The sequence below is a fragment of the Coregonus clupeaformis genome, chromosome 3 (assembly GCF_020615455.1).
Source record: "Coregonus clupeaformis isolate EN_2021a chromosome 3, ASM2061545v1, whole genome shotgun sequence".
NCBI lineage: Eukaryota > Metazoa > Chordata > Actinopteri > Salmoniformes > Salmonidae > Coregonus > Coregonus clupeaformis.
In genome coordinates, this window is record NC_059194.1 from 44425634 (window position 1) to 44453116 (window position 27483).

The 27483-nt window shown below is 42.0% G+C and overlaps 1 protein-coding gene across 1 annotated transcript in view; it reads right to left on the bottom strand.

Moving 5' to 3' along the window:
- The window catches only part of LOC121579071 (protein kinase C-binding protein NELL1-like), a 519122-nt gene that overhangs the window by 429141 nt on the left and 62498 nt on the right, over positions 1–27483 (bottom strand). The window contains exon 3 of the mRNA XM_041893338.1: positions 5512–5662. Coding sequence (XP_041749272.1) covers positions 5512–5662 — 151 coding nt within the window. The remainder of the gene's footprint in view (positions 1–5511; positions 5663–27483) is intronic.

Consider the following 27483-nt stretch of genomic DNA (forward strand, 5'->3'; position numbering starts at 1 on the left):
TCAATACGGAACATTTCAAGAACTTTGAAAGTTTCTTCAAGTGCAGTGCAAAAATCATCAAGCGCTATGATGAAACTGGCTCTCATGAGGACCACCACAGGAATGGAAGACCCAGAGTTACCTCTGCTGCAGAGGATAAGTTCATTAGCGTTAACAGCCTGAGAAATTGCTGCCCAAGTAAATGCTTCACAGAGTTCACAGAGTTCAAGTCACAGACACATCTCAACATCCACTGTTCAGAGGGGACTGTGTAAATTAGGCCTTCATGGTCGAATTGCTGCAAAGAAACCACTGCTTGGGCCAAGAAACACGAGCAATGGACATTAGACCGGTGGAGATTTTTGGTTCCAACCACCATGTCTTTGTGAGACGCGGTGTGGGGGAACGTATTATCTCTAAATGTGTAGTTCCCACTGAAAAGCATGGAGGAAGAGGTGTCATGGTGTGGGGGTGCTTTGCTGGTGACACTGTCTGTGATTTATTTAGAATTCAAGGCACAGTTAACCAGCATGGCTACCACAGCATTATGCAGCGATACGCCATCCCATCTGGTTTGGGCTTAGTGGGACTATCATTTGTTTTTCAACAGGACAATGACCCAACACACCTCCAGGCTGTGTAAGGACTATTTGACCAAGAAGGAGAGTGATGGAGTGCTGCATCAGATCACCTCGCCTCCACAATCCCCCGACCTCAACCAAGCTGGAAGCTTCTCTAATGTCAAACATGTAAAGTGTGGTGTACCACAGGGCAACTCTCTAGGCCCCCTACTCTTTTCTATTTTTACCAATGAACTGCCACTGGCATTAAACAAAGCATGTGTGTCCATGTATGCTGATGATTCAACCATATACGCATCAGCAACCACAGCTAATTAAGTCACCGAAACCCTTAACAAAGAGTTGCAGTCTGTTTTAGAATGGCCACTAATAAACTAGACCTAAACATCTCTAAAACTAAGAGCATTGTATTTGGTACAAATCATTCCCTAAGTTCTGGACATCAGCTGAATCTGGTAATTAAGATTGCCATTACCTTAGATTGTAAACTATCATGGTCAAAACATATAGATTCAATGGTTGTAAAATGGGGAGAGGTCTGTCCGTAATGAAGAGATGCTCTGCTTTTTTGACACCACACTAAATAAAACCAAGTTCTGCAGGCTCTAGTTTTGTCTAATCTTGATTATTGTCCAGTCATGTGGTCCAGTGCTGCAAGGAAAGACCTAGTTAAGCTGCAGCTGGCCCAAAACAGAGTGGCACGTCTTGCTCTTCATTGTAATCAGAGGGCTGATATAAATACTATACATGCCAGTCTCTCTTGGCTAAGAGTTGAGGAGAGACTGACTGCATCACTTCTTTTTATAAGAAACATTAATGTGTTGAAAATCCCAAATTGTTTTGATAGTCAACTTAAACACAGCTCTGACACACACACTTACCCCACCAGACATGCCACCAGGGGTCTTTTCACAGTCCCCAAATCCAGAACAAATTCAATAAAGCGTACTGTATTATATAGCGCCATTATTGCATGGAACTCCGTTCCATCTCATATTGCTCAAATAAACAGCAAACCTGGTTTCAAAAAACAGATAAAGCAACACCTCACGGCACAACGCCTCTCCCCTATTTGACCTAGATAGTTTGTGTGTATGAATTGATATGTAGGCTATGTGTGCCTTTACATTTTTTTTTATGTAGTTCTGTCCTTGAGCTGTTCTTGTCTTTTAATGTTCTGTATTATGTCATGTTTCATGTTTTGTGTGGACCCCAGGAAGAGTAGCTGCTGCTTTTGCAACAGCTAATGGGGATCCTAATAAAATACCAAATACCAAAACACTCTCACGGGTGGCCAATTAGATCTAGTTGAAAGCCACGCCTCTAATAGGCCACACCTCCTGAAAATAACCTAAGGATTACATTAAAAAAAGACCCAGCTGCTAGGTCAACCCAGCATGAGAGTAAAAAATGCCCAACTGATGATTAAATTAACGTTTGGGTAATCCCAACAACCAAACTTGTTGGGTTATTCACACAACCCAACTGGCTGGGTCAAAACAGGCTTTTTGATAGTGCAACGCTAAGTAACAGTACAGATGAAAAATGATCTGGCCTACTGTACATCTTACTGTAGAAATTATTGTTGAAAGAAAATCTAGGTTGGAACTGTTGCTGTTAAAATACAATACATATTTTTTATTCTGAACTGTAATAAACTGATCGATCACATCACACAGATGTAGACCAGAAAACTAACACACACACACACAGTCCTAATGAGAGGTGTGTGTCTGGTTGAAGTTTTCAACAAGCATGTCTATTCTGGGCTCAGTTTTTGACATTGGAACACTGAGGTCATGCTCAGCATTGAGACTGTTTCTGTACTTGTTTTTTTAAGTATGTCAGAGTTGAGAACCCTGACTCACATAGGTATGTGGTGCCAAACTTGATCTGAACATCTACTGCTTTCTCAGTCAGGTGTCAGGGTTGAGTGTAGAGGTAACGTGGAATCACACGCAGGACACACAGAGATTCGAAACAGATGTCTTTAGTGAAGTCCGAAAATACAAGCCAAACACGGCAACAGGCCACAGGCGAAACATACGCACACTGGTAAGAACCAAAGTAAATGCGCACAACGTGCAGGACTCTCTCAAACAAAACGAAATACAGAGAGCACAGAACAGCGAACCAATTACTACACGTGACATCGAACAATTACACACAACACCTGACCAAACACAAGAGAACTAAATAGGACGCATAATGAACACTTAACAATGAACAGGTGTAACAAACAGACAAAACCAATCAAACATAGAAACATAGAACGGTGGCAGCTAGTACTCCGGAGACGATGACCGCCGAAGCCTGCCCGAACAAGGAGAAGGAGCAGCCTCGGCCGAAACCGTGACATCAGGCAGGAGAACGCTTCATACTGTAGATGTGCAACCCAGAACTGTGTGAGTGTGTTTGCCTAAAAAAGCATCTTGCTTCAATCAGTTTATTCCAGTTCAGAATAAAAAGTATTACTTGTATTTTAACAGCAACAATTCCAACCTAGACTAGTTTTCAACAATAATTTCTACAGTAAGATGTACTGTGATCATTTTTCATTTGTACTGTTACTTAGGGTTGCACTATCAGTAGATAGCTAGCTTGCTTTGGCTAACGTTAGCTATTAGCTGTGTACAAGGCCAGGGGATTGTTTGAAAGAGAAACTCATTGGTACTACTATGAGTTAGTACTCACTTATTTCTGCTTATCATCACCTGTTATAAAATGACAACAATGTCTTGCTAGCTGACGTACTTTTCCACTGTCGAATCACTGCTTCCTGAAGCATTCTGCCCTGTTCTGAAAGATCTCCCTGGGTTTACCGTCATTGCGTTTCAAGACAATTGAGCTCAGTCAGAACTTGTGGCTAGCATGAGTCCATTTGATGACAGTGGTGAGTAATGGCGAGTGGGAATGACAAGTCAGTGGCTGACAGCGCATCATCTGCTGCTGAACGACAACGCTGCACAGTGTGTGTCGCCGAGTGATCTTCAAGAAAACAGCAGAAAAAATATCAGGTAAACCGCAAAGGACGCGGGCATCTCCCTCTCCCACTCGCGCAGCAGGCAAACTGAGCAGAGACTGCTGCTAAGCAGAGAGCGCACTGAACAGAGAGCGCAGATGCACTTGGCCAAATCAATTCCAGTAATTAATGAAATAATTATGCATTTACTCTGACTCGTTGCGACCCATCATTAACAGGTCTGTCGCGACCCATTCTTTAAGAAAGGCTGTCCTTGAGGAAAACCTTTCCACCAGACACTGGGAGACAAATTCACCTTTCAGCAGGACAATAACCTAAAACAAGGCAAAATCTACATTGGAGTTGTTTACTAAGACAGTGAATGTTCCTGATTGTCCGAGTTACAGTTTTGACTTATATCTGCTTGAAAATCTATGGCAAGACTTAAAATGTCTGTATAGCAATGAACAACAACTTGATAGAACATAATAAAGGTCACATATTGCACAATCCAGGTGTGCAAAGCTCTTAGAGACTTAACCAAAAAGACAGACAGCTTGTCATTTTGCCAAAGGGTGTTTCACACGTGCACACTTGCGACACTCAGCAATAGTTTGTCAAAAAAATATCATTTTTATTTTATTGTGTTATATTCCATTATATTCTTCTCACAATAAAATATAGGGCACTCCAAAAGTGTTGGGACAGTGACATTTTTGTTATTGTTTTAGCTCTGTACTGCAGCACTTTGGATTTTAAATGATACAATGACTGAGATTAAAGTGCAGACTGTCAGCTTTAATATGAGGGTATTTTCATCTATATTGAGTGAACCATTTAGAAATTACAGCAATTTTTGTACATAGTCCCGCCATTTTAGGGGACCAAAAGTATTGGGACAAACACTTATGTGTATTAAAGTAGTAAAAAGTTAAGTATTTGGTCCCATATTCATAGCACACAATGACTACATTAAGCTTGTGACTACAAATTTGTTGGATGCATTTCCTGTTTGTTTTGGTTGTGTTTCAGATTATTTTGTGCCCAATAGAAATGAATGGTAAATAATGTATTGTGTCATTTTGGAGTCACTTTTATTGTACATAAGAATATAATATGTTTCTAAACACTTCTACATTAATGTGGATGCCATCATGATTATGGATAATCCTGAATGAATCGTGAATAATGATGAGTGAGTAAATTACACATGCACAAATATCATACCCCCAAGACATGCTAACCTCTCACCTTTACAATATGAGGGGAGGTTAGCATTTCTGGGGGGTATGATATTTATGCCTCTGTAACTTTCTCAGTCATTGTATCATTTCAAATCCACAGTTCTGGAGTACAGAGCAAAAATATCAACAAATGTGTCACTGTCCCAATACGTTTGGAGCTTACTGTATATTTATGTTGACTGTGATAAGGGCACAACTCACAAACAGACGCACACACACAGACACACACACACACAGATACACACACAAAATACAGAGATAATGTACATTTGTGACTGAAGTTATTTGAAATGGCTGGAGGGGGAATTAAGGTTAACGCAACATGTCAGTGTGCACTGTGTACAGATGCTGGATTATCAATCACTACATTGTCCGTTCCTCCTTCAAGTATGATTTTCCTTCTGTCATTTGCCAGTGTGAGAGATAAAAACACGTAGGGCAACAAATTGTTTCTGTCCAAATCATGCAAGCAGAAAAGCATGCACTCAGCAAGTTACACATCTCCCACTCCTTTCCCTCCATCACTCACATAAACAGAGTAATCTGACATTGATATTTTCAACGGGCGGATCAAATTCGTCTTGCAAATGCTCAAGGAATGAATGCGACAAGAAGTCATATGTGGGTTCAATTCCAACAAGGGCCATTCAAAGTCACAGGTGGGAAAGTTAGTTGACGATAGTGGTGGCAGATAGAGAAAGTAGATGCTGAAAAGGCAGTAATAAAAGGATTAAAAATGCATTACCTGTGTTCAGATTCATGGATAGAGAAGATGACACCTGACGAGGAGGACTTCTGCTGGATGGAGGCCAGGAAGGTAAATTCATTTTTACTCCTGAAGAGCTGCACCACCTTCTCTGTGATGTGGGCCGGCGCGTGGACTGCTCTCCCCACATCTGGGGGATGAGAGAGAAATAACAGCAATCAGGGAACGGCATGTTCGCCGCTTTCACAGTCGGCGAGTCGACATCCTGTCTGCCTGCTAAGGTTCAGGATTCAGCTAGCAGGGGAAAATGGCAACCTGTTCCCAATGTTGTGCACTACTTTTGACTAGGGTGCATAGGGCCATTTGGGATGCACAAAAGAGACACACAATGTCTGAGGCACAGCCTGAAACCCTGCTGACTTTCACCAAAACAATACTGTTCACGAATATGGTTCTCTTTTTCAATGAATGCCTTCTCTAATGACATAGAAAAGGCATAGCATCTGTATGCATTATTCAACATAAAGAATTGAACAATTAGCACTAACACACTCAGTATTAAGCAAGCAAAAATATGTCACCCATTTACCTGGATGCAGTCCCAACCCAGAGGTGCGTTCGACACAGCAAATGTTTGGAACATTAGGATGATATGTCCACTAACAAACTCAAACTAATTTTGCAAGTACACCAGCAAAACCTCCATCTATGAGGCATATGAAACAATTGCCATTGATAAAATGCAATTATGCCTGCCCAACCCCACCGCCACCATGGGGCACTCTGTTCACAACGTAGACGTTAGCAAACCGCCAGCCCACACAACACCATACACGTGTTCTGCAGTTGTCAGGGACTCAAGTACAGGCCATTCTACTGCCAGTGTTTGTCTATGGAGATTGCATGGCTGTGTGCTCGATGAGCAACCTGTCAGCAACGGGTGTGGATGAAATAGCCGAATCCACTAATTTGAAGGGGTATCCACATACTTTTGGTTATGTAGTGTATATGGGATCCCGGGAAGACCCTAGAAGCCACATTTTCCATCCTATCCAGGCACGTGTCAGCCTCTCCCTGTGGACCTAACCTATTTTCTACAGCTCCAGGCAAGCCTACTGTGGAGGGAGAGAGAGGGGGACGGCCAAAGAGGAGGATGGCCAAAGACTCCAGCTGGGTCTGGAGCTGCATTGGAGATGGAGCTAGGGAGGGGGCTGTGGCTCGCTGGCTCTGAGGCTGAGAAGGGTGCTGTGGCTATGGAGGGTGCTGGAGCTATGAATGGGGCAGGGGAAGGGGCTGGGACAGGGGCTAGGGAAGGGGCTGGGGCTGGCGCTCTGAGCTGTGGCTAGTAAAAGCGCTGGGGCAGGAATTAGTTAACAAACGAGCTTCAATGCCATACAACACTCCTTCCGTGGCCTCCAACTGCTCTTAAACGCTAGTAAAACTAAATGCATGCTCTTCAATCGAACGCTGCTTGCACCCGCCTGCCCGACTAGAATCACTACTGTCGGCGGGTATGACTTAGAATATGTGGACAACCACAAATACCTAGGTGTCTGGTTAGACTGTAAACTCTCCTTCCAGACTCACATTAAGCATCTCCAATCCAAAGTTAAATCTAGAATCGGCTACCTATTTCGCAACAAAGCCTCCTTCACTCAAGCTGCTAAACATGCACTCGTAAAACTGACTATCCTACCGATCCTTGACTTCAGTGATGTCATTTACAAAATAGCTTCCAAAACTCTACTCAGCAAATTGGATGTACTCTATCACAGTGCCATCCGTTTTGTCACCAAAGCCCCATATACTACCCACCATTGTGACCTGTACGCTCTCATTGGCTGGCCCTCACTACATCGCCAAACCTACTGGCCAGGTCATCTATAAATCTCTTCTAGGCAAATCCCCGCCTTATCTTAGCTCATTGGTCACCAGAGCAACACCCACCCGTAGTATGCGTTCCAGCAGGTATATCTCACTGGTCATCCCCAAAGCCAACACCTCCTTTGGCCGCCATTCCTTCCAGTTCTTTGCTGCAAATGACTGGAACGAACTGTAAAAATCTCTGAAGCTGGAGACACTTATCTCCCTCACTATCTTTAAGCATCAGTTGTCAGAGCAGGGGCTGGTGCTAAGGGGGCCTGGGTATGGGCTCCGGGCAAGGGTTTCAAGATAGTGGCAGGGGCTAGAGGTGTGACTTAGGCTGGAAGTGGAGTTGCACAGGGCGGGATTCAAACAAATTACATGTCCTTTATAAGTGCACCTCCAGTAAGAAATAAGCACTCCCTTGCAAATCAAGGCATACACATAAAAAAATATATATATATGTTGTCAGTCAGACGCAGTAGATGTAGAATGTTGTTGCATTCATGCATTGCTACACTATTTTTTATAAGTAAGCTAATACATAATGCTGGCTTGCAGTTGAACTTATCAACACTAAATAATAGATAATTTCCAACTATACATTTCACAATTCCAGAGGTAACTGGGCAGTCTGCTTTCTCTAATTCACTCCCATGCATTCTATTTCCAGCATAAGCACGCTCGTTCACGCACAAATGAAGATTCTCTGCACTCACTAAGACTTTCCTGTAATTTCAACAGTAAAACACCGTAGAATGCACAGGAATATACTGTAAATGTGTTTTACAGCATTAATGCTGTAGATTGCACTGCATTATGTGTAAAATGCAGAAACATACTGTTATTAACTGTAATTGAAAGCCTCCTGTAAACATTAAAGTATGCAGTATTTATTTACAGTAATAGCTTATGCCTACTGTAGATTCAAATGATCAGTTTCAGGCGCCAACCTCATGCTGTCGGTGAGACACATTCAGCTCAGACTGTTTTAGTAAATATTTTCTTGAAGCAGCAGTGAAGTGGAAGAATATACTCAGCAGCTGCTGGGTAGGTTCAGTACCTTCACTTGTTTATAAGTATATTTATTGCTATTTTGAATTACTGCATGTGTTCTTAGCTAGCTAGCTAACATTTGCTAGCTAGCTAGTTAGCTAGCTCAAGTTGACACAAGCCATTTCGGTCTGCTCTAAATTGCTCGTAAATATCTTGCTGTTCGACCAAGTAATAAATCAACCAGATAATAATTGTTGTGATGATACAGTGCCTTCAGAAAGTATTCACACCACCTGACCTTTTCCACATTTTGTTGTGTTATAGCCTGAATTTAAAATTGATTAAATCGAGATGTCAAAGTGGAATTATGTTTTTAGACATGTTTAAAAATAATTAAAAATGAAAAGCTGAAAAGTATACAACCATTTTGTTTTGGCAATCCGAAATAAGTTCAGGAGTAAAAATGTGTTTAACAAGTCACATAATAAGTTGCATGGACAGTTGCATGGACTCTGTGTGCAATAATAGTTTTTAACATGATTTTGGAATGACTACCTCATCTCTGTACCCCACACATACAATTATCTGTAAGGTCCCTCAGTCGAGCAGTGAATTTCAAAACACAGATTCAATCACAAAGACCAGGGAGGTTTTCCAATGCCTCACAAAGAAGGGCACCTATTGGTAGATGGGTAAAAAACTAAACAGACATTGAATATCCCTTTGAGCATGGTGACGTTATTAATTACACTTTGGATGGTGTATCAATACACCCAGTCACTACAAAGATACAGGCATCCTTCCTTGCCGGAGAGGATGGTGACTTTAAAACAGTTACTCAGTTTAATGGCAGTGATAGGAGAAAACTGAGGATGGATCAACAACATTGTGAATGAAATCATTTCGTGGATGAAAAATATCTTTGTGGATTTTTGTCTCCATTTACCTTTGTTTCATCTGGCTGTCAACACATTGGGCAATTTTGCAATATTGCAACATCATTTTTTAAGGAGACATGCAAAACAGGTCTGTTGAAACTTTTGAGGCTTCTTGGAAATACTCATTCCCTGCCCTGCAGAGACCCCTCCCTAGTGAAGTCACCTCTCCCTTCCCATCTGAGCTGATCAACACCCTGAAAGGCTCTGAAAAGCAGCCAATTATCTCTGGCCCTGTGCCGCTGCTGGGTCACGGCTGCGAACGGTTTGGCAGGCGCTTAGCACTTCATATCTGGGTTAAAGAATACTGCCACTCTGTTGGCATAACTTTTGTTGACAATTTCAATACTTTTTGGAAACAAAATATGCTCTACAGAGATGATGGACTCCACCAAAACCATCTAGGAACCTGGACCCTCTCTTCACACTTCAAGGTTGCATTAAGATATTGAATTAGAGATATACCAAGCACCGCTCAGGTAATACCTCCCATCCTTTCTAAGTGTTATCATCATACTGTTGTCTATACTGCCAAGGGTGTTGTCAGTTGTAATCTTGTACGTTTTCTATTTTAATTTTTGTTGCATCATCTTTGACATGAAAAAGAAAAGGCATACATTCAGATAGGACGCTGGAGGTCAATTTAAATGTTATCTACAAGAGGGCAACAGTGTATGTGCAAAGTTTCAGACTGATACCTTCAAGAATGAGGGAGCTAAATAACAGGTGTTCCTCACGAGTTTGCCCAAATGTACCCAATTGGCCTCCAAGTGGCCGAATTGGTAAATGTATAAATTTTCAAGTACATAACTATAGAGAACATACAAAAATGCTATGGTAATAAAACATACAAGTTTACACACTCCCAGGAATGTCATACATGATGGATCATTAGCTTCCCTACATAAAAGGTACTAACAGGAGACGCAACGAGAATGCTGATCCAATGCCTCCCAACAGAGAAGTGTACTAGTTAAGATAAGGGCCAAGTTAGCAGCCAACACTGATCTAATGTCATAAGTGAACACATCACAAACCACACACAAAGTGAAATAAATTAAATATATACACTACCAGTCAAATGTTTGGACACACCTACTCATTCAAGGGTTTTTTCTTAATTTTTTTAAACTATTTTTTACATTGTAGAATAAGAGTGAAGACATCAAAACTATGAAATAGCACATATGGAATCATGTAGTAACCAAAAAAGTGTTCAACAAAACAAAACATTTTATATTTGAGAATCTTCAAATAGCCACCCTTTGCCTTGATGACAACTTTGCACACTCTTTGCATTCTCTCAACCAGCTTCATGAGGTAGTCACCTAGAATGCATTAACAGGTGTGCCTTCCTAAAACTTAATTTGTGGAATTAATTTCCTTCTTAATGCGTTTCAGCCAATCAGACAAGGTAGAGGGGGAATACAGAAGATAGCCCTATTTGGTAAAAGACCAAGTCCATATTATGGCAAGAACAGCTCAAATAAGCAAAGAGAAATGACAGTCCATCATTATTTTAAGACATGAAGGTCAGTCAATATGGAATATTTCAAGAACTTTGAATGTTTCTTAAAGTGCAGCCGCAAAAACCATCAATCGCTATGATGAAACTGGCTCTCATGAGGACCGCCACAGGAATGGATGACCCAGAGTTACCTCTGCTGCAGAGGATAAGTTCATTAGAGTTACCAGCCTCAGAAATTGCAGCCCAAATAAATGCTTCACATCAACTGTTCAGAGGGGCTGTGTGAATCAAGCCTTCATGGTCAAATTGCTGCAAAGAAACCACTACTAAAGGAGACCAATAATAAGAAGATGCCTGCTTGGGACAAGAAACACGAGCAATGGACGGTTGATCTCCGCATGTGTAGTTTCCCACCGTAAAACATGGTGGAGGAGGTGTTATGGTGTGGGGGTGCTTTGCTGGTGACACTGTCTGTGATTTACACTTAACCAGCATGGCTACCACAGCATTCTACAGCGATATGCCATCCCATCTGGTTTGGGCTTATTGGGACTATCATTTGTTTTTCAACAGGACAATGACCCAACACACCTCCAGGCTGTGTAAGGGCTATTTAACCAAGAAGGAGAGTAATGGAGTGCTGCATCAGATGACCTAGCCTCCATAATCACCCGACCTCAACCAAATTGAGAATGTTTGGGATGAGTCGGACGGCAGAGTGAAGGAAAAGCAGCCAACAAGTGCTCAGCATATGTGGGAACTCCTTCAAGATTGTTGGAAAAGCATTCCAGGTGAAGCTGGTTGAGAGAATGCCAAGAGTGTGCAAAGCAGTCATCAAGGCAAAGGGTGGCTATTTGAAGAATCTCAAAAATAAAATATATTTTGATTTGTTTAACAAACTTTTTTGATTACTACATGATTCCATATGTGTTATTTCATAGTTTTGATTTCTTCACTATTATTATACAATGTAGAAAATAGTAAAAATAAAGAAAAACCCTTGAATGAGTAGGTGTGTCCAAACTTTTGACTGGTACTCTTTGGGCTTGCTTCTTCACATCCAGGTGTCTTCGCAATAAATCTCCCATCACCTGCACTACTTTTTCTGTTACCCTCTGCTTTACAGCAGAAAGAGACTGCTATGGGACTTGGCATCAGTAGCACAATCTTGTAAATAGTGTGTAAATATATTTTGTGCTACTGATGCCAAGTCCCATAGCAGTCTCTTTCTGCTATAAAGCAGAGGGTAACAGAAAAAGTAGTGCAGGTGATGGGCGATTTCTTATGAGGACACCTGGGTGACTTCATACTAAATGTTATATAGCTCCCTCATTCATACACCTCATAGAACAGCGGGGACTGTGAAGCAACACAAACATAGGCACAGACACATGCATACACACACAATAACATACGCACTACACACACACACGTACACATGGATATTGTACTGTAGATATGTGGTAGTGGTGGAGTAGGGGCCTGAGGGCACATAGTGTGTTGTGACATCTGTGAATGTATTGTAATGTTTTTAAAATTGTATAAACTGCCTTAATTCTGCTGGACCCCAGGATGAATTGCTGCTGCCTTTGCAGCAGCTAATCGGGATCCATAATAAATACAAATACAACGACACCTTCCTGCTGTGGTCTTTTGGCCCTGAGGCACATTCATGTCAACAGTTATGTATTTTGGCAGGTGAACACCACTGGTGGCAGGAGTAGAGGGGTGAAGATGAAGGGAGCTGTGCTTTCCAGTCATGTCCAGCTGAGGGCCTGGCTGTCTTTTCGGTCTAAATGTTGGTGGAACCCAATAGGAAATCTTTGGAGGGAGCTGAAAGTCTGTATTGCCCAGCGACAGCCCCGAAACCTGAAGGATCTGGAGAAAGTCTGTATGGAGGAGTGGGCCAAAATCCCTGCTGCAGTGTGTGCAAACCTGGTCAAGACCTACAGGAAATGTATGATCTCTGTAATTGCAAACAAAGGTTGCTGTACCAAATATTAAGTTCTGCTTTTCTGATGTATCAAATACTTATGTCATGCAATAAAATGCAAATTAATTACTTAAAAATCATACAATGTGATTTTCTGGATTTTGTTTTAGATTCCGTCTCTCACAGTTGAAGTGTACCTATGATAAAAATGACAGACCTCTACATGCTTTGTAAGTAGGAAAACCTGCAGAATCAGCAGTGTATCAAATACTTGTTCTCCCCACTGTATATGTGTTGACTGTGATAAGGGCACAACTCACAAACAGACGCACACACACAGACATACACACACACAGATACACATACACAAAATACAGAGATAATGTGACTGAAGTTATTTGAAATGGCTGGAGGGGGAATTAAGGTTAACGCAACATGTCAGTGTGCACTGTGTACGGATGCTGGATTATCAATCACTACATTGTCTGTTCCTCCAAGTATGATTTTCCTTCTGTCATTTGCCAGTTTGAGAGATAAAAACACGTAGGGCAACTAATTTTTTCTGTCCAAATCATGCAACCAGAAAGCATGCACTCAGTAAGTTACACATCTCCCACTCCGAGAAATTGCCAAGAAACTGAAGATCTAATACAACACTATGTACTACTCCCTTCACAGAACAGCTTAAACTGTCTGTAACCAGAATATGAAGAGAAGTGGGAGGCCCCGGACCACAACTGAGCAAGAGGACAAATACATTAGTGTCTAGTTTGAGAAACAGACACCTCGTAGGTCCTCAACTGGCAGCTTCATTAAATAATACCTTAAAAACACCAGTCTCAACATCAACAGTGAAGAGGCGACTCCAGGATGCTGACCTTCTAGGCAGAGTACAAAAATTTGCTTTTGTTTACAATGTCATTGTCGTCACATTATCCGTATTGAGCAATAACTGTCCCGATTTCGGGACACGCATCCAGTAGAGGTTAACATTATTATCAGGAAATATTCAAAAAGTATGGAAATCAGCTCTTGTGCTGCCACTCCATAAGGGCGGGGATAGTAGTGATCTTAATAATTATTGCCCCATTTCAAGGCTTCCTTGTCTAGCTAAGATTATTGAATCCTTGGTAAATGTACAACTTTGCTCTTTTTTATCTGAGAAATGTATTTTGAATGTAACCAATCAGGGTTTAGGCCTTAGGCCTGGGCATAGCAATACAACAACCACTTTAGTTGTTAATGATCTTGTCAATGCTTTAGACACTAAAATGTAATGTGCTGCTTTGTTTGTGGAACTGTCAAATGCTTTTGATACTGTTGATAATGCTATTTTATTGAATAAGTTGACCTCAATAGGCCTGAGATCTGACACCTGTTCATGATTTTATGATTATCTCAGGCCATCGTGATTGATGGGATTAAGTCAGAATTTCTTGAAGTACATAAAGGTGTTCCGCAGGGGTCGATACTAGGACCTTTTCTTTTCACTATTTATATAAATGCTATTGGTCAATCTGTCAACCCGACTGCTGACCTGGTTCTGACCAGGCTACAGTCCGATGTTGCAGTTGTGCAGGAAGCCCTTACTGATTTAAAACTCGTACTCAATACTGGATTTTTTTTTACTAATGTTTTCAAGTTCTCATAAAATTGTCTCAGATGGATTACATCTTCACTCATCGGATGGTTACACTGTATAATCGAACAAGTCCCTGCATACAAATACCTTGGTAGTTGGATTGACAACAATTTATGGATAAAAAAACATACGACTGAACTTGTTAAGAAACTAAGATTTAAAGTGGGCTTTTTTTATCAGCAGGAAGCAGATTGTGCAGTCAATTTTTCTACAAGTTCTTGATTGAGGTGATACTATTCAACAAGGTGCAGCTGCCTCTACTCATAAACCTCTGGATGCTGTTTTTCATAGAGCCCTTTGTTTTCTACCCACAGGAGACAGTTTTATTACACATCACTGTATTCTTTGCCAAAAGGTTGGCTGGACCTCTTTGAAGTCACGTAGATCACACCCATTACGCTCTTTTTGTTTACAAAGTCCTGCTCCACAAACTTCTAACTTACCTAACATCACTGTTAAGATTTAAAATGACAAGTTATCAAACCTGTTCACAGGGTTGTTTAACTCTGGAGACTCCTTTGGTGTCTAGAGAGTTTGGTTGCGTGTGGAAGGATCTACAATGGACTTTAAAATTGGAGGAATTGGTGCCTCTAGGGCATTTTAGATGGTTGTTAGGGGACCTTTTTACTGAAGAATGTGTCTGTTTTTTTATGATTGTGTTTTGCTTTTTGTGTATTGTTGAGTTTAATAATGTGTGTATTTTAATGCGTAGTTGAACGTGTTTATTGTATATTTTGATGTGTATTTTTGTGCTATACAGAGCTTATCTGGAAAAGGGACCTTGGTCTCAGCATTGACTCCCTGTCAAAATAAAGGTTAAATAAAACTTATATTGTCAATTCTGTTGTTAATTTGTAGTTAATGTTGTTACCAATATCAATAAATGTATTTTATGTACAAATGTATTGTTTTTCTTACATTTACATTTCAAAGAGAATTTCATTGTACATTTTCAGCATTATCCTGGCACCAGAGTTGCCAGCTTAATACTGTAATTTTGCTTTACAGCAGAGATGCTGTAATATATTTCACAGTACTATTTTCCTTAATGTAAAACACTACAGCATCTCTGCTATAAAGCAAAATTGCAGTATTAAGCTGGCAACTCTGATGCCAGTATAATGCTGTACATTTACAGGGAACATTTTTACAGTGTTTTGACTGCTATGATTAAGCAATAATGCCCGAAGAGGTGTGGTATATGGCCAATATTCCCACGGCTAAGGGCTGTTCTTAGGACAGCCCTTAGCTGTGTTATAGGCTATTGGCTATATACCACAAACACCTGAGGTGCCTTATTGCAATTATAAACTGGTTACCAACGTACTTGGTAACCAAATAAATGTTTTGTCATACTCGTGATACATGGTCTGATATACCATGGCATTCAGCCAATCAGCATTCAGGGCTCGAACGACCCTGTTTATAATTATAAATCAATCCCTTTTGTGCATAACTACAGATAAATCCTAGGGGAGTGTTTGAGTGATGAAAGTTTGACAGAGGATCTCAAAGATTCTGTGCAAGAAACACTTGGATGAACTTCAAAAAATGACTGTTAGGGTATTTTCTGGCAGATGTTAAGACTACAAACCATTATAAATGGCCTATTTGCAAGAAGAATTTGTTATTTCAATAGGCACAGGCTATTGACAAAAATCTGAGTTTATAATTGCAATTCAACTTTGCCATTGTTTGCTGAACTAGATGCAGGTAGCCTATAGCCTCTGATAGGCCAACATCTCATTTCAGGGAAAAGTTCACAATGAAACTGACATTAAATGTGGAGAACAATACATTTGTGATAGAGCGGTGATCAAGATCACAATTGATAACTTCCAATTTAATTAACTAAACATGGCCATTAATAATTGCATAACAACACAAGGCTACTACAACAAACTGAAGATATAGGCTATTTATTATATTCGTTTGCCAGCTCCCGGTAGGCTACAAAAGTGGCACAAATTGATTTGCAATGACTCCAGTGATATCGTCATTTCAAAATATTTATTGTATCAAATAGTAGGCATATAAATGAATAGCCTACTTGATGGCCAACCGATGCAAATGTATCATTCTCCACATTTAATGTGAGTTTCATTGTAGACTTTTTCCCATAACAGAAACAGGCTCTAGTGCGCCTAAAGTCGTTTTCCAGTGCTTTGTCGCCTTTATATCAGTTCTAGCTTGTTTTTTATGGAAAAATAGTTGGAAATAGGTGTCTCCATAATGACCAATCTAAATAGCCTACCTACAACTGGTCAAAAGTTTTCACAACGTGCGCATGTGCTGCTCTGTCTCTGTGACTCAGTTGCCTGCTGCAGCGCTCTCTCAACCAATGCTCTCAACACACACACTTCCCTCCGGCCCTCCACCTCTCCACCACTCACTCACTCAGTCAGTAACAGCCTGCTCACTGCCTGATAGTCAGCAGCAGTAGGTCACAGTTAAAGTATACTTGTTTTAAAAAGAGAAATACCATGGTGGCTGCGGTACAATTTAGATTTAGCTCAAAAACCCGCAATTTCACCTGTGACATCGTTTTCAAAGTAGCCCAATTGCGGTAAAACTGCGGACATGGCAACCCTCATGGTGATGCAGATGGTAAAACACATACACACACTTACATACAGACACACGCATGCACACACAAAATGCACACGGAACACACACAGCTCTACTTAGGGCTGGGAATTGCCAGGGACCTCACAATACGATATTATCCTGATACTTAGGTGCGAATTCTGACGATTCTATATGTTTTATTCTTTACAAATCGAGACTTACAAATGTTGTCAAAATATTGCAATATGTAAATGTTTACATTGTTTCCCCATCACTAGCTTTGCTATCCTCAACTGTGTATCACTCACTGCATTGTCTAGTGTATATTCTTATACTCCAACCCCAACAGCCTTGGAACATGACGTACTGCTACACAGCTCATTTTCCTGTAAATGAAATTATATACTGCAGCATGACTTCTGTTGTAATTCAAAGTTTACTTTGACAGGGGATTTAATTACAGCACGATACGCACGCCACATGCACCATACGCAATGCCATCACAGGGTACAGTATCGGAGCACCCTTTACTTAGAATGTTGCGGTGCGCTAGTCCACAGCGTAGCGTTTCTTGGGACAGGAAAATGTTGCCATAAGCCTTTAAAACCTAGTTAAAAGGACATCATCTCTGTAACCACAAAAAGTAGTTTTAGGTTGGTCAGGGACACCAGAGGATAATTAGACATTTAACTAACATTTAGCTAACTCCAGCATTTGACAATCCTGTAAGTAAGTCCTGAAAGATTCGTATTGGGTATTAACGGCTCGGTAGATACAATAAACTCAGACCAATTAAGATAAGAATGATGGTCTTTTATAAACAATAGAGCAAGAGGGTTGACAAGGGTAGAGAAAAGCCTTAATCAAACTTTCATGGAAACAGAAGATGCTCTACAGGAATGACGGAGTCCATCCAAATCATCTTGGTGCCTGGACCACGTCCTCACATTTCAAGGCAGCGTTGAGACAATTACTTATCAGTGACCCAAGCCCTGCTCAGATAATCCCTACCATTGTGTTGCTGAGCTGTCGTAGTGCTGCTGCAAAAGTACATTTTCCCAGGGGTGTTGGCAGTTATAATGTAAGTAACCTCATTTATATTTCTCTAAATGCCTTTGTCAATCCGACAGCTATTGTCAGCAGTAATCATCTGCCTATGAACCTGAGTTATACTGTTAGCACTGAGATGTTTTGGCCTAGCAGGAAGCCCACTGTGGGCAGTTCACCCTGCACTATCAGCTCAAATATAAATATCATTGTCATGTCAACCTCTGATAAGCCTCCCAGAAAAAAACTAAAAAACAATCAAGAATCCCAGAAAAGCGCAACAAATAGCTCACAATAACATACAGGTATGTAACCTAAGAAATAAGATTTATGAAATCGATAACTTGCTAGCAACAGAAAACATTCATATACTGGCTATCTCTGAAACTCACTTAGATCATTCCTTTGATGAAACAGTGGTAGCTGTTTATATTCAGAGTCATATTCCTGTAACGCTTAGAGAGGAGCTCATGTCAGATGCTGTTGAAGTAATATGGCTACAGGTTCATCTGCCTCACCTAAAGCCTATTCTTGTGGGAAAATGCTATAGACCACCTAGTGCTAATAATCAGTATCTGAATAATATGTGTGAAATGCTTGATAATATAATGTACAGTTGAAGTCGGAAGTTTACATACACCTTAGCCAAATAAATTTAAACTCAGTTTTTCACAATTCCTGACATTTAATACTAGTAAAAATTCCCTGTCTTAGGTCAGTTAAGATCACCACTTTATTTTAAGAATGTGAAATGTCAGAATAATAGTAGAGACAATGATTTATTCAGCTTTTATTTATTTCATCACATTCGCAGTGGGTCAGAAGTTTACATACACTCAATTAGTATTTGGTAGCATTGCCTTTAAATTGTTTAACTTGGGTCAAACGTTTCGGGTAGCCTTCCACAAGCTTCCCACAATAAGTTGGATGAATTTTGGCCCATTCCTCCTGACAGAGCTGGTGTAACTGAGTCAGGTTTGTAGGCCTCCTTGCTCTCACACGCTTTTTCAGTTCTGCCCACACATTTTCTATAGGATTAAGGTCAGGGCTTTGTGATGGCCACTTCAATACCTTGACTTTGGAAGTATGTTTGGGGTCATTGTTCATTTGGAAGACCCATTTGCAACCAAGCTTTAACTTCTTGACTGATGTCTTGAGATGTTGCTTCAATATATCCACATAATTTTCCTTCCTCATGATGCCATCTATTTTGTGAAGTGCACCAGTCCCTCCTGCTGTAAAGCACCCCCAAAGCAAGATGCTGCCACCCCCGTGTTTCACGGTTGGGATGGTGTTCTTCGGCTTGCAAGCATTTTCCCATTTTACTCCAAACATAATGATGGTCATTATGGCCAAACAGTTCTATTTTTGTATCATCAGACCAGAGGACATTTCTCAAAAAAAGTACCATCTTTGTCCCCATGTGCAGTTGCAAACCGTAGTATGTATTTTTTATGGCGGTTTTGGAGCAGTGGTTTCTTCCTTGCTGAGCGGCCTTTCAGGTTATGTCGATATAGGACTCGTTTTATTGTGGATATAGATACTTTTGTACTTGTTTCCTCCAGCATCTTCACAAGGTCCTTTGCTGTTGTTCTGGGATTGATTTGCACTTCTCCTTCCTGAGCGGTATGACGGCTGCGTGGTCCTATAGTGTTTATACATGCGTACTATTGTTTGTACAGATGAACGTGGTACGTTCAGGCGTTTGGAAATTGCTCCCAAGGATGAACCAGACTTGTGGAGGTCTACTATTTTTTTTTCTGAGGTCTTGGCTGATTCATTTTGATGTTCCCATGATGTCAAGCAAAGAGGCACTGAGTTTGAAGGTAGACCTTGAAATACATCCACAGGTACACCTCCAATTGACTCAAATAATGTCAATTAGCCTATCAGAAGCTTCTAAAGCCATGACATCATTTTCTGGAATTGTCCAAGCTGTTTAAAGGCACAGTCAACTTATTGTATGTAAACTTCTGACCCACTGAAATTGTGATACAGTGAATTATAAGTGAAATAATCTGTCTGTAAACAATTGTTGGAAACATTTATTGTGTCATGCACAAAGTAGATGTCCTAACCGACTTACCAAAACTATAGTTTGTTAACAAAAAAAATTGTGGAGTTGTTGAAAAATGAGTTTTAATGACTCCAACCTAAGTGTATGTAAACTTCCGACTTCAAAGGTATGTGATATCAATGGAGAGGTATATTTTCTGGGTGACCTAAATATTGACTGGCTTTCATCAAGCTTTCCACTCAAGAAAAAGCTTATAACTCTTACCAGTGTCAGTCAACCTAACAGGGTTTTAACAAACAGAACAGCAACTAAATTATCCACTTTTATTGACCACATCTTTACTAATGCTGCGGAAATCTCCCCTAAAGCAGTATCCACACCCATCAGATGGAGTGATTATAATATAATAGCCATATCTAAGTAAACTATGTTCCACGACTGGACCTAAAACTGTGTATAAGCGATCATACAAGAGGTTTTGCAATGATTCCTATGTGAAAAATATTTGTTGGTCTGACATGTGTAATGAGGAACATACTGAAGCTGCACTTGAAGCAATTATGAAATTACTTCTTCCGGTTACTGACAGGCATGCACCAATAAAGAAACTGACTATTAAAACTGCCAAATTCCCATGGATAGATGATGAATTGAAAAACTGTATGGCTGAGAGAGGGATGAGGCTAAGGCAATAGCGAATAAGTCTGGCAACACTGCAGATTGGCAAACATACAGTAAATTGAGAAATCACATAACTAAACTACCCAAAAAGAAGAAGAAACTATACTATGCTGAGTCTTCATATTAATGCATAACGGACCAAATAATGAAAGACAAGCGCTGTAGCTTTGAATTCTGCAAAGTTCGTGTGGAGGAGGTGAAAAAAATATTGCTATCTATAAATAAGGACAAACCACCTGGAACCGATGACCTGGATGTTAAATTACTGAGGTTGGTAGCGGAATACATTGTGACCACTATTTTCCACAGCTTCAATCTAAGCCTAGAAGACGGAGTGTGCCCTCAGGCCTGGTGGGAGGCAAAGGTCATTCGGTTGCTCAAAAATAGCAAAACACAGTTTAATGGTTCAAACAGCAGACCAATCAGCCTGTTTCCGGTGTTTAGCAAACTTTTGGAAAAAATTGTGTTTGACCAAATATAATGTTATTTGCAGAAAACAAATTAACAACAGACTTTCAGCATGATTATAGCGAAGGGCACTCAACATGCTCGGCACTGACACAAATGACTGATGATTGGCTGAAAAATTGCAGCCTTTGATATTATTGATCAGAACATATTGCTGAAAAAAATGTAGGTGTTATGGATTAACATCCTCTGCCTTATCATGGATGGCAATTACCTAGCCAATAGAACACAGAGGGTTTTCTTTAATGGATCCTCTGTAATGCAAATTTGTTTGAGTGTGGTGTACCGCAGGGCATCCGGCTTGGACAATTATTGTTGTTTTCTGTGTTTACTAATGACCTTCCACTGACCTTGAATAAAGCCTGTGTGTACATGTATGCTGACGACTCAACAGTATACACGTCGGCTGCAACGGTAAAAAAAATAACTGACACCCTTAACATAGCGCTCCAGTAAGTTTTAGAATGGGTAACTAGCAATAGGCAAAATATCTCAAAAGCTAAAAGCACAAATCACTCGCTCAACCCTAAACCTCATCTGGATCTATTATTGAATAATATGGCTAATGAACAAGTTGAAGAGAGTAAACTTCTGGGTGTCACCCTAGATAACAAGCTATCATGGTCAAAACATATAGACACAATGGCTACGAAAATGGCAAGAGGTCTGTACATGATAAGGCGTTGCTCTTCTTTCTTCATATCTCAGTCAACCAGACAAGTCCTACAGGCCCTAGTTTTGTCACATCTGGACTACTGTCCAGTTGTGTGGTCAGGTGCGGCAAAGAAGGACATAGGCAAATTGCAGTTGGTCCAAAACAGAGCAGCACATATTGCACTTAGATGTACACTGAGGGTGAATGTCAATGACATACAGTGGGGAAAAAAGTATTTAGTCAGCCACCAATTGTGCATGTTCTCCCACTTAAAAAGATGAGAGAGGCCTGTAATTTTCATCATAGATACACATCAACTATGACAGACAAATTGAGAAATTGTTTTCCAGAAAATCAAATTTTCTATGAATTTATTTGCAAATTATGGTGGAAAATAAGTATTTGGTCACCTACAAACAAGCAAGATTTCTGGCTCTCACAGACCTGTAACTTCTTCTTTAAGAGGCTCCTCTGTCCTCCACTTATTACCTGTATTAATGGCACCTGTTTGAACTTGTTATCAGTATAAAAGACACCTGTCCACAACCTCAAACAGTCACACTCCAAACTCCAATATGGCCAAGACCAAAGAGCTGTCAAAGGACACCAGAAACAAATTTGTAGACCTGCAACAGGCTGGGAAGACTGAATCTGCAATAGGTAAGCAGCTTGGTTTGAAGAAATCAACTGTGGGAGCCATTATTAGGAAATGGAAGACATACAAGACCACTGATAATCTCCCTCGATCTGGGGCTCCACGCAAGATCTCACCCCGTGGGGTCAAAATGATCACAAGAACGGTGAGCAAAAATCCCAGAACCACACGGGGGGACCTAGTGAATGACCTGCAGAGAGCTGGGACCAAAGTAACAAAGCCTACCATCAGTAACACACTACGTCGCCAGGGACTCAAATTCTGCAGTGCCAGAGGTGTCCCCCTGCTTAAGCCAGTACATGTCCAGGCCCGTCTGAAGTTTGCTAGAGTGCATTTGGATGATCCAGAAGAGGATTGGGAGAATGTCATATGGTCAGATGAAACCAAAATATAACTTTTTGGTAAAAACTCAACTTGTCGTGTTTGGAGGACAAAGAATGCTGAGTTGCATCCAAAGAACACCATACCTACTGTGAAGCATGGGGGTGGAAACATCATGCTTTGGGGCTGTTTTTCTGCAAAGGGACCAGGACGACTGATCCGTGTAAAGGAAAGAATGAATGGGGCCATGTATCGTGAGATTTTGAGTGAAAACCTCCTTCCATCAGCAAGGGCATTGAAGATGAAACATGGCTGGGTCTTTCAGCATGACAATGATCCCAAACACACCGCCCGGGCAGCGAAGGAGTGGCTTCGTAAGAAGCATTTCAAGGTCCTGGAGTGGCCTAGCCAGTCTCCAGATCTCAACCCCATAGAAAATCTTTGGAGGGAGTTGAAAGTCCGTGTTGCCCAGCGACAGCCCCAAAACATCACTGCTCTAGAGGAGATCTGCATGGAGGAATGGGCCAAAATACCAGCAACAGTGTGTGAAAACCTTGTGAAGACTTACAGAAAACGTTTGACATGTGTCATTGCCAACAAAGGGTATATAACAAAGTATTGAGAAACTTTTGTTATTGGCCAAATACTTATTTTCCACCATAATCTGCAAATAAATTCATTAAAAATCCTACAATGTGATTTTCTAGATTTATTTTTCTCATTTTGTCTGTCATAGTTGACGTGTACCTATGATGAAAATTACAGGCCTCTCTCATCTTTTTAAGTGGGAGAACATGCACAATATGTGGCTGAATAAATACTTTTTTTCCCCACTGTAAATGTCAATCTCTCCTGGCTCAAAGTTGAGGAGAGATTGACTGCATCACTATTGGTCTTAGTGCGAGGTGTTGATGTGTTGAAGGTAACGAACTGTCTGTTCAAGCAGTTGGCACACAGTTTGGACACTCATCGGTATCACACAAGACATGAAATCAGAGGTCTCTTCACAGTCCACAGGTCCAGAACAGAGGCTGGGAAACACACATTATTAAATAGAGCTATTGTCACGCCCTGGCTCTGGGACTCTGTTATGTTGAGCCAGGGTGTGTTGTTTCTATGTGTTTTGTGTGCTAGAGTGATTGTCTAGTTCATTTGTTTCTATGTTGGCCGGTGTGGTTCTCAATCAGAGGCAACGTGTATCAGCTGTTGCTTGTTGTCTCTGATTGGGAACCATACTTAGGCAGCCTGTTTTCCACAGTGTGTTGTGGGATCTTGTTCCGTTTGGTTTGTGTAACCGTAGGACTTCACGTTTCGTATCGTTTGTTGTTTTGTTCGTGTGGTGACTCTAATAAAATAAGTATGTTCACTTATCACGCTGCGCATTGGTCCACTTCTATCGACGATCGTGACAGAAGATCCCACCATAACTGGACCAAGCAGCGTGTCCAGGAGCCAACGCCAGAGGTGAATCTAGCGGATATCCACCTCGACTGGGTCAAGCCGCGGGAGGAGGAGAGAGGCTGGACTTGGGAGCAGAGGAGCGAGAGTCTGGCAAGAGCCATGGAGGCCTGGCCCACGGGGAGGAGAGACGCCCAGACATTTTTTTAGGGGGGCTCACGCCGTGGACGACGGGGCAGCAGGAGGCCGCCAGGTTACGGGAGTCACTGGTCACCAGGGGGAAGGAGGATGTAGAGGCACGGCGAGAGGTACTGGGGTGTGTTGCCAGTCCGGTCCGGCCCGTTCCTGATCCCCGCGTAGGGCCAGTGGTGTGTGTCCCCAGTACGGTCCGGCTTGTTCCTGTCCCTCGCACCGAGCCTGTGGTGCGCGTCGCCAGCCCGGTCCGGCATGTTCCTGCCCCTCGCACCAAGCCTGTGGTGCGCGTCGCCAGCCCGGTCCGGCCTGTTCCTGCCCCTCGCACCAAGCCAGTGGTGCGCGTCGCCAGCCCGGTCCGGCCCGTTCCTGCTTCCCGCACCAAGCCAGTGGTGCGCGTCGTCAGCCCGGTCCGGCCCGTTCCTGCTTCCCGCACCAAGCCAGTGGTGCGCGTCGTCAGCCCGGTTCGGCCTGTCCCTGCTCCCCGCACCAAGCCTGTGGTGCGCGTCGTTAGCCCAGTCCGGCCTGTTCCTACTCCCCGCACCAAGCCAGTGGTGCGCTTCATCAGCCCGGTTCGGCCCGTCCCTGCTCCCCGCACCAAGCCAATGGTGCGTGTCGTCAGCCCGGTCCGGCCTGTTCCTGCTCCCCGCACCAAGCCAGTGGTGCGCTTCGTCAGCCCGGTTCGGCCCGTCCCTGCTCCCCGCACCAAGCCTGTGGTGCGCGTCGTCAGTCCGGCACAGCCCGTGCCTGTTCCACCGGTGCATGGTCCGGCACCGGTCAGCTGCTCCACTCCGGAGCTAGAGCAATCCGCTCCACCAGTGTTCAGTCCAGCTCCGGCCAGCAGGGCCAGACCGGACCAGGGGCGCTTTGGGGGGTTAAAGAGGGAGTGGGGGTCATGCCTGGAGCCGGAACCGCCTCCGAGGAGGAATGCCCACCTGGCCCTCCCCTGTTCAGTTTATGTTTGGCGCGGTCGCAGTCCGCGCCTTTGGGGGGGGGGGTACTGTCACGCCCTGGCTCTGGGACTCTGTTATGTTGAGCCAGGGTGTGTTGTTTCTATGTGTTTTGTGTGCTAGGGTGATTGTCTAGTTCATTTGTTTCTATGTTGGCCGGTGTGGTTCTCAATCAGAGGCAACGTGTATCAGCTGTTGCTTGTTGTCTCTGATTGGGAACCATACTTAGGCAGCCTGTTTTCCACAGTGTGTTGTGGGATCTTGTTCCGTTTGGTTTGTGTAACCGTAGGACTTCACGTTTCGTATCGTTTGTTGTTTTGTTCGTTTGGTGACTCTAATAAAAGAAGTATGTTCACTTATCACACTGCGCATTGGTCCACTTCTATCGACGATCGTGACAGCTATGACTAAATGGAACTCTCTGCCACCCCAGGTAACTCAAGCTAGCAATTAAACCAGATAAAAAAACAGATAAAATAACACCTTATGGCATGAAGAGGACTGTGAAGAGACACACAAACATTTTAATGCATTTTTTATTGTTTTTTGCATTGTATTATGCATGTGATACATGGTTGGGATTCGTCTATAATGGTGTTGTCTCGCCTGGCTATTTTAAGATGAATGCACTAGCTTTGGGTCGCTCTGGATGGCAGTGTCTGCTGAATGGCTAAATTGTAATGTAAATTAAGTGCTATTTATGTATATTTATGTATATTATGTATTTTATTTGTTGTGTTGTTTCCAGTTTGGACCACAGCAAGAGTAACCCTTGCCTTGGCAGCAGCTAATTGAGGATCCTAATAAATACTAATACTGAAACCGAAAGGTACAGAGCTAACATTGTTACCGCAGAGGAAAAGTGATATGTGAATAGAAGTGTGTGGGTGCATGTAAGGTCTATGGAAAACACACACACACACACACAGATAGATTTCCTCTCCTCGGCTAGCTGCATGGGTTTCTGTTTGAAGAAATCAAACTATTGAAAAATTCATAGATAGGAAGAATTGATCAAACATTAATGAAGGACTTTGTTTGAGACTTCCTGCATGGGCGAGATGGAAAATGATGTTCAGATGATAAAACGCTTGTAAGTTGCATTTGTTGGGTGGCATCTGTTGACATGTATTTTATACCGAGCCTTAGGACATGAAAATAAAACAGCTGACATCTTTCACATTGGGTGTGTTTGTGTGTGCACATGTATGTGTGTGCATGTGTGTGTGTGCCTACTGTAAATGGGAGTTATATCACACTGTTTCCTTCAGGGTTGTGAGTTGATTGTACTCTCTATTATACAACATTAAATAGATTGCACTGTATCATTCTCCGTTATGCTCTCAAGGAGCCACACAAATTAATCTAGGTGTGCGTCCCAAATGGTACCATATTCCCTATGTAGTGCACTCCTTTTGCACTATATAGTGAATAGGATGCTATTTAGGATGCAAACTATCCCGTTTCATTTGAATATATGAGGCCTACTTGGCAATAGTAGAGGTATCAGGTCCTTTAAAAAGTGCTGCTGTTCAGGCCTAATGGAAAATTCCGGGGGATCCATTCATATTAGAACGCATAACATATTGGTTATGTGTGATTTCCTATGCAAACACAGGCAAGCAAACCCAAAGTCCTTGCTCCGGCCAATCTCCCCGATGATTTCTAGAATGGATATCTATTCTAGACCATCTAATTGGTCTCAGAAACCGATGGGTTGGGCCAGAGCCAGAACACACGTGGGTAAAGCAGCATTTTGAAAATTAATCATTGGCTTTGATATTCTGATTGGTTAGAGATGATCCAATCGCTGATGACTTTGTTTTGTAGACACCCCCCCCCCTCCCCTCTCTCTCTCTCTCTCTCTCATACATACACACACACACAGGGGGAAATAGCTCCATGAAGATGAGACGTGAAGTTAATTTGCTGGAGCGCTGAGTGCTTTATACTAGTATCAGTATCAGTCAGGCCTCTCATAGGTCCACTGGTGGGAGCCTTACCCACTCACTAGGATCCCACACTTCAACAGAGCTGACACACACACACACACACACAGAGAGAGAGAGAGAGAGATCTTACTGAGCCTCAGCCTCCTCAGCAGAGCTCCACAGCGCTTAATTACTAGCTCTCACTAGCTCGCTCCCAATTCAGTAATACCACAGAGGCTGTGTCTTAATCAGAGAGTAAGGGTGTCTCAATGGTATTAAGTATACCCTTCG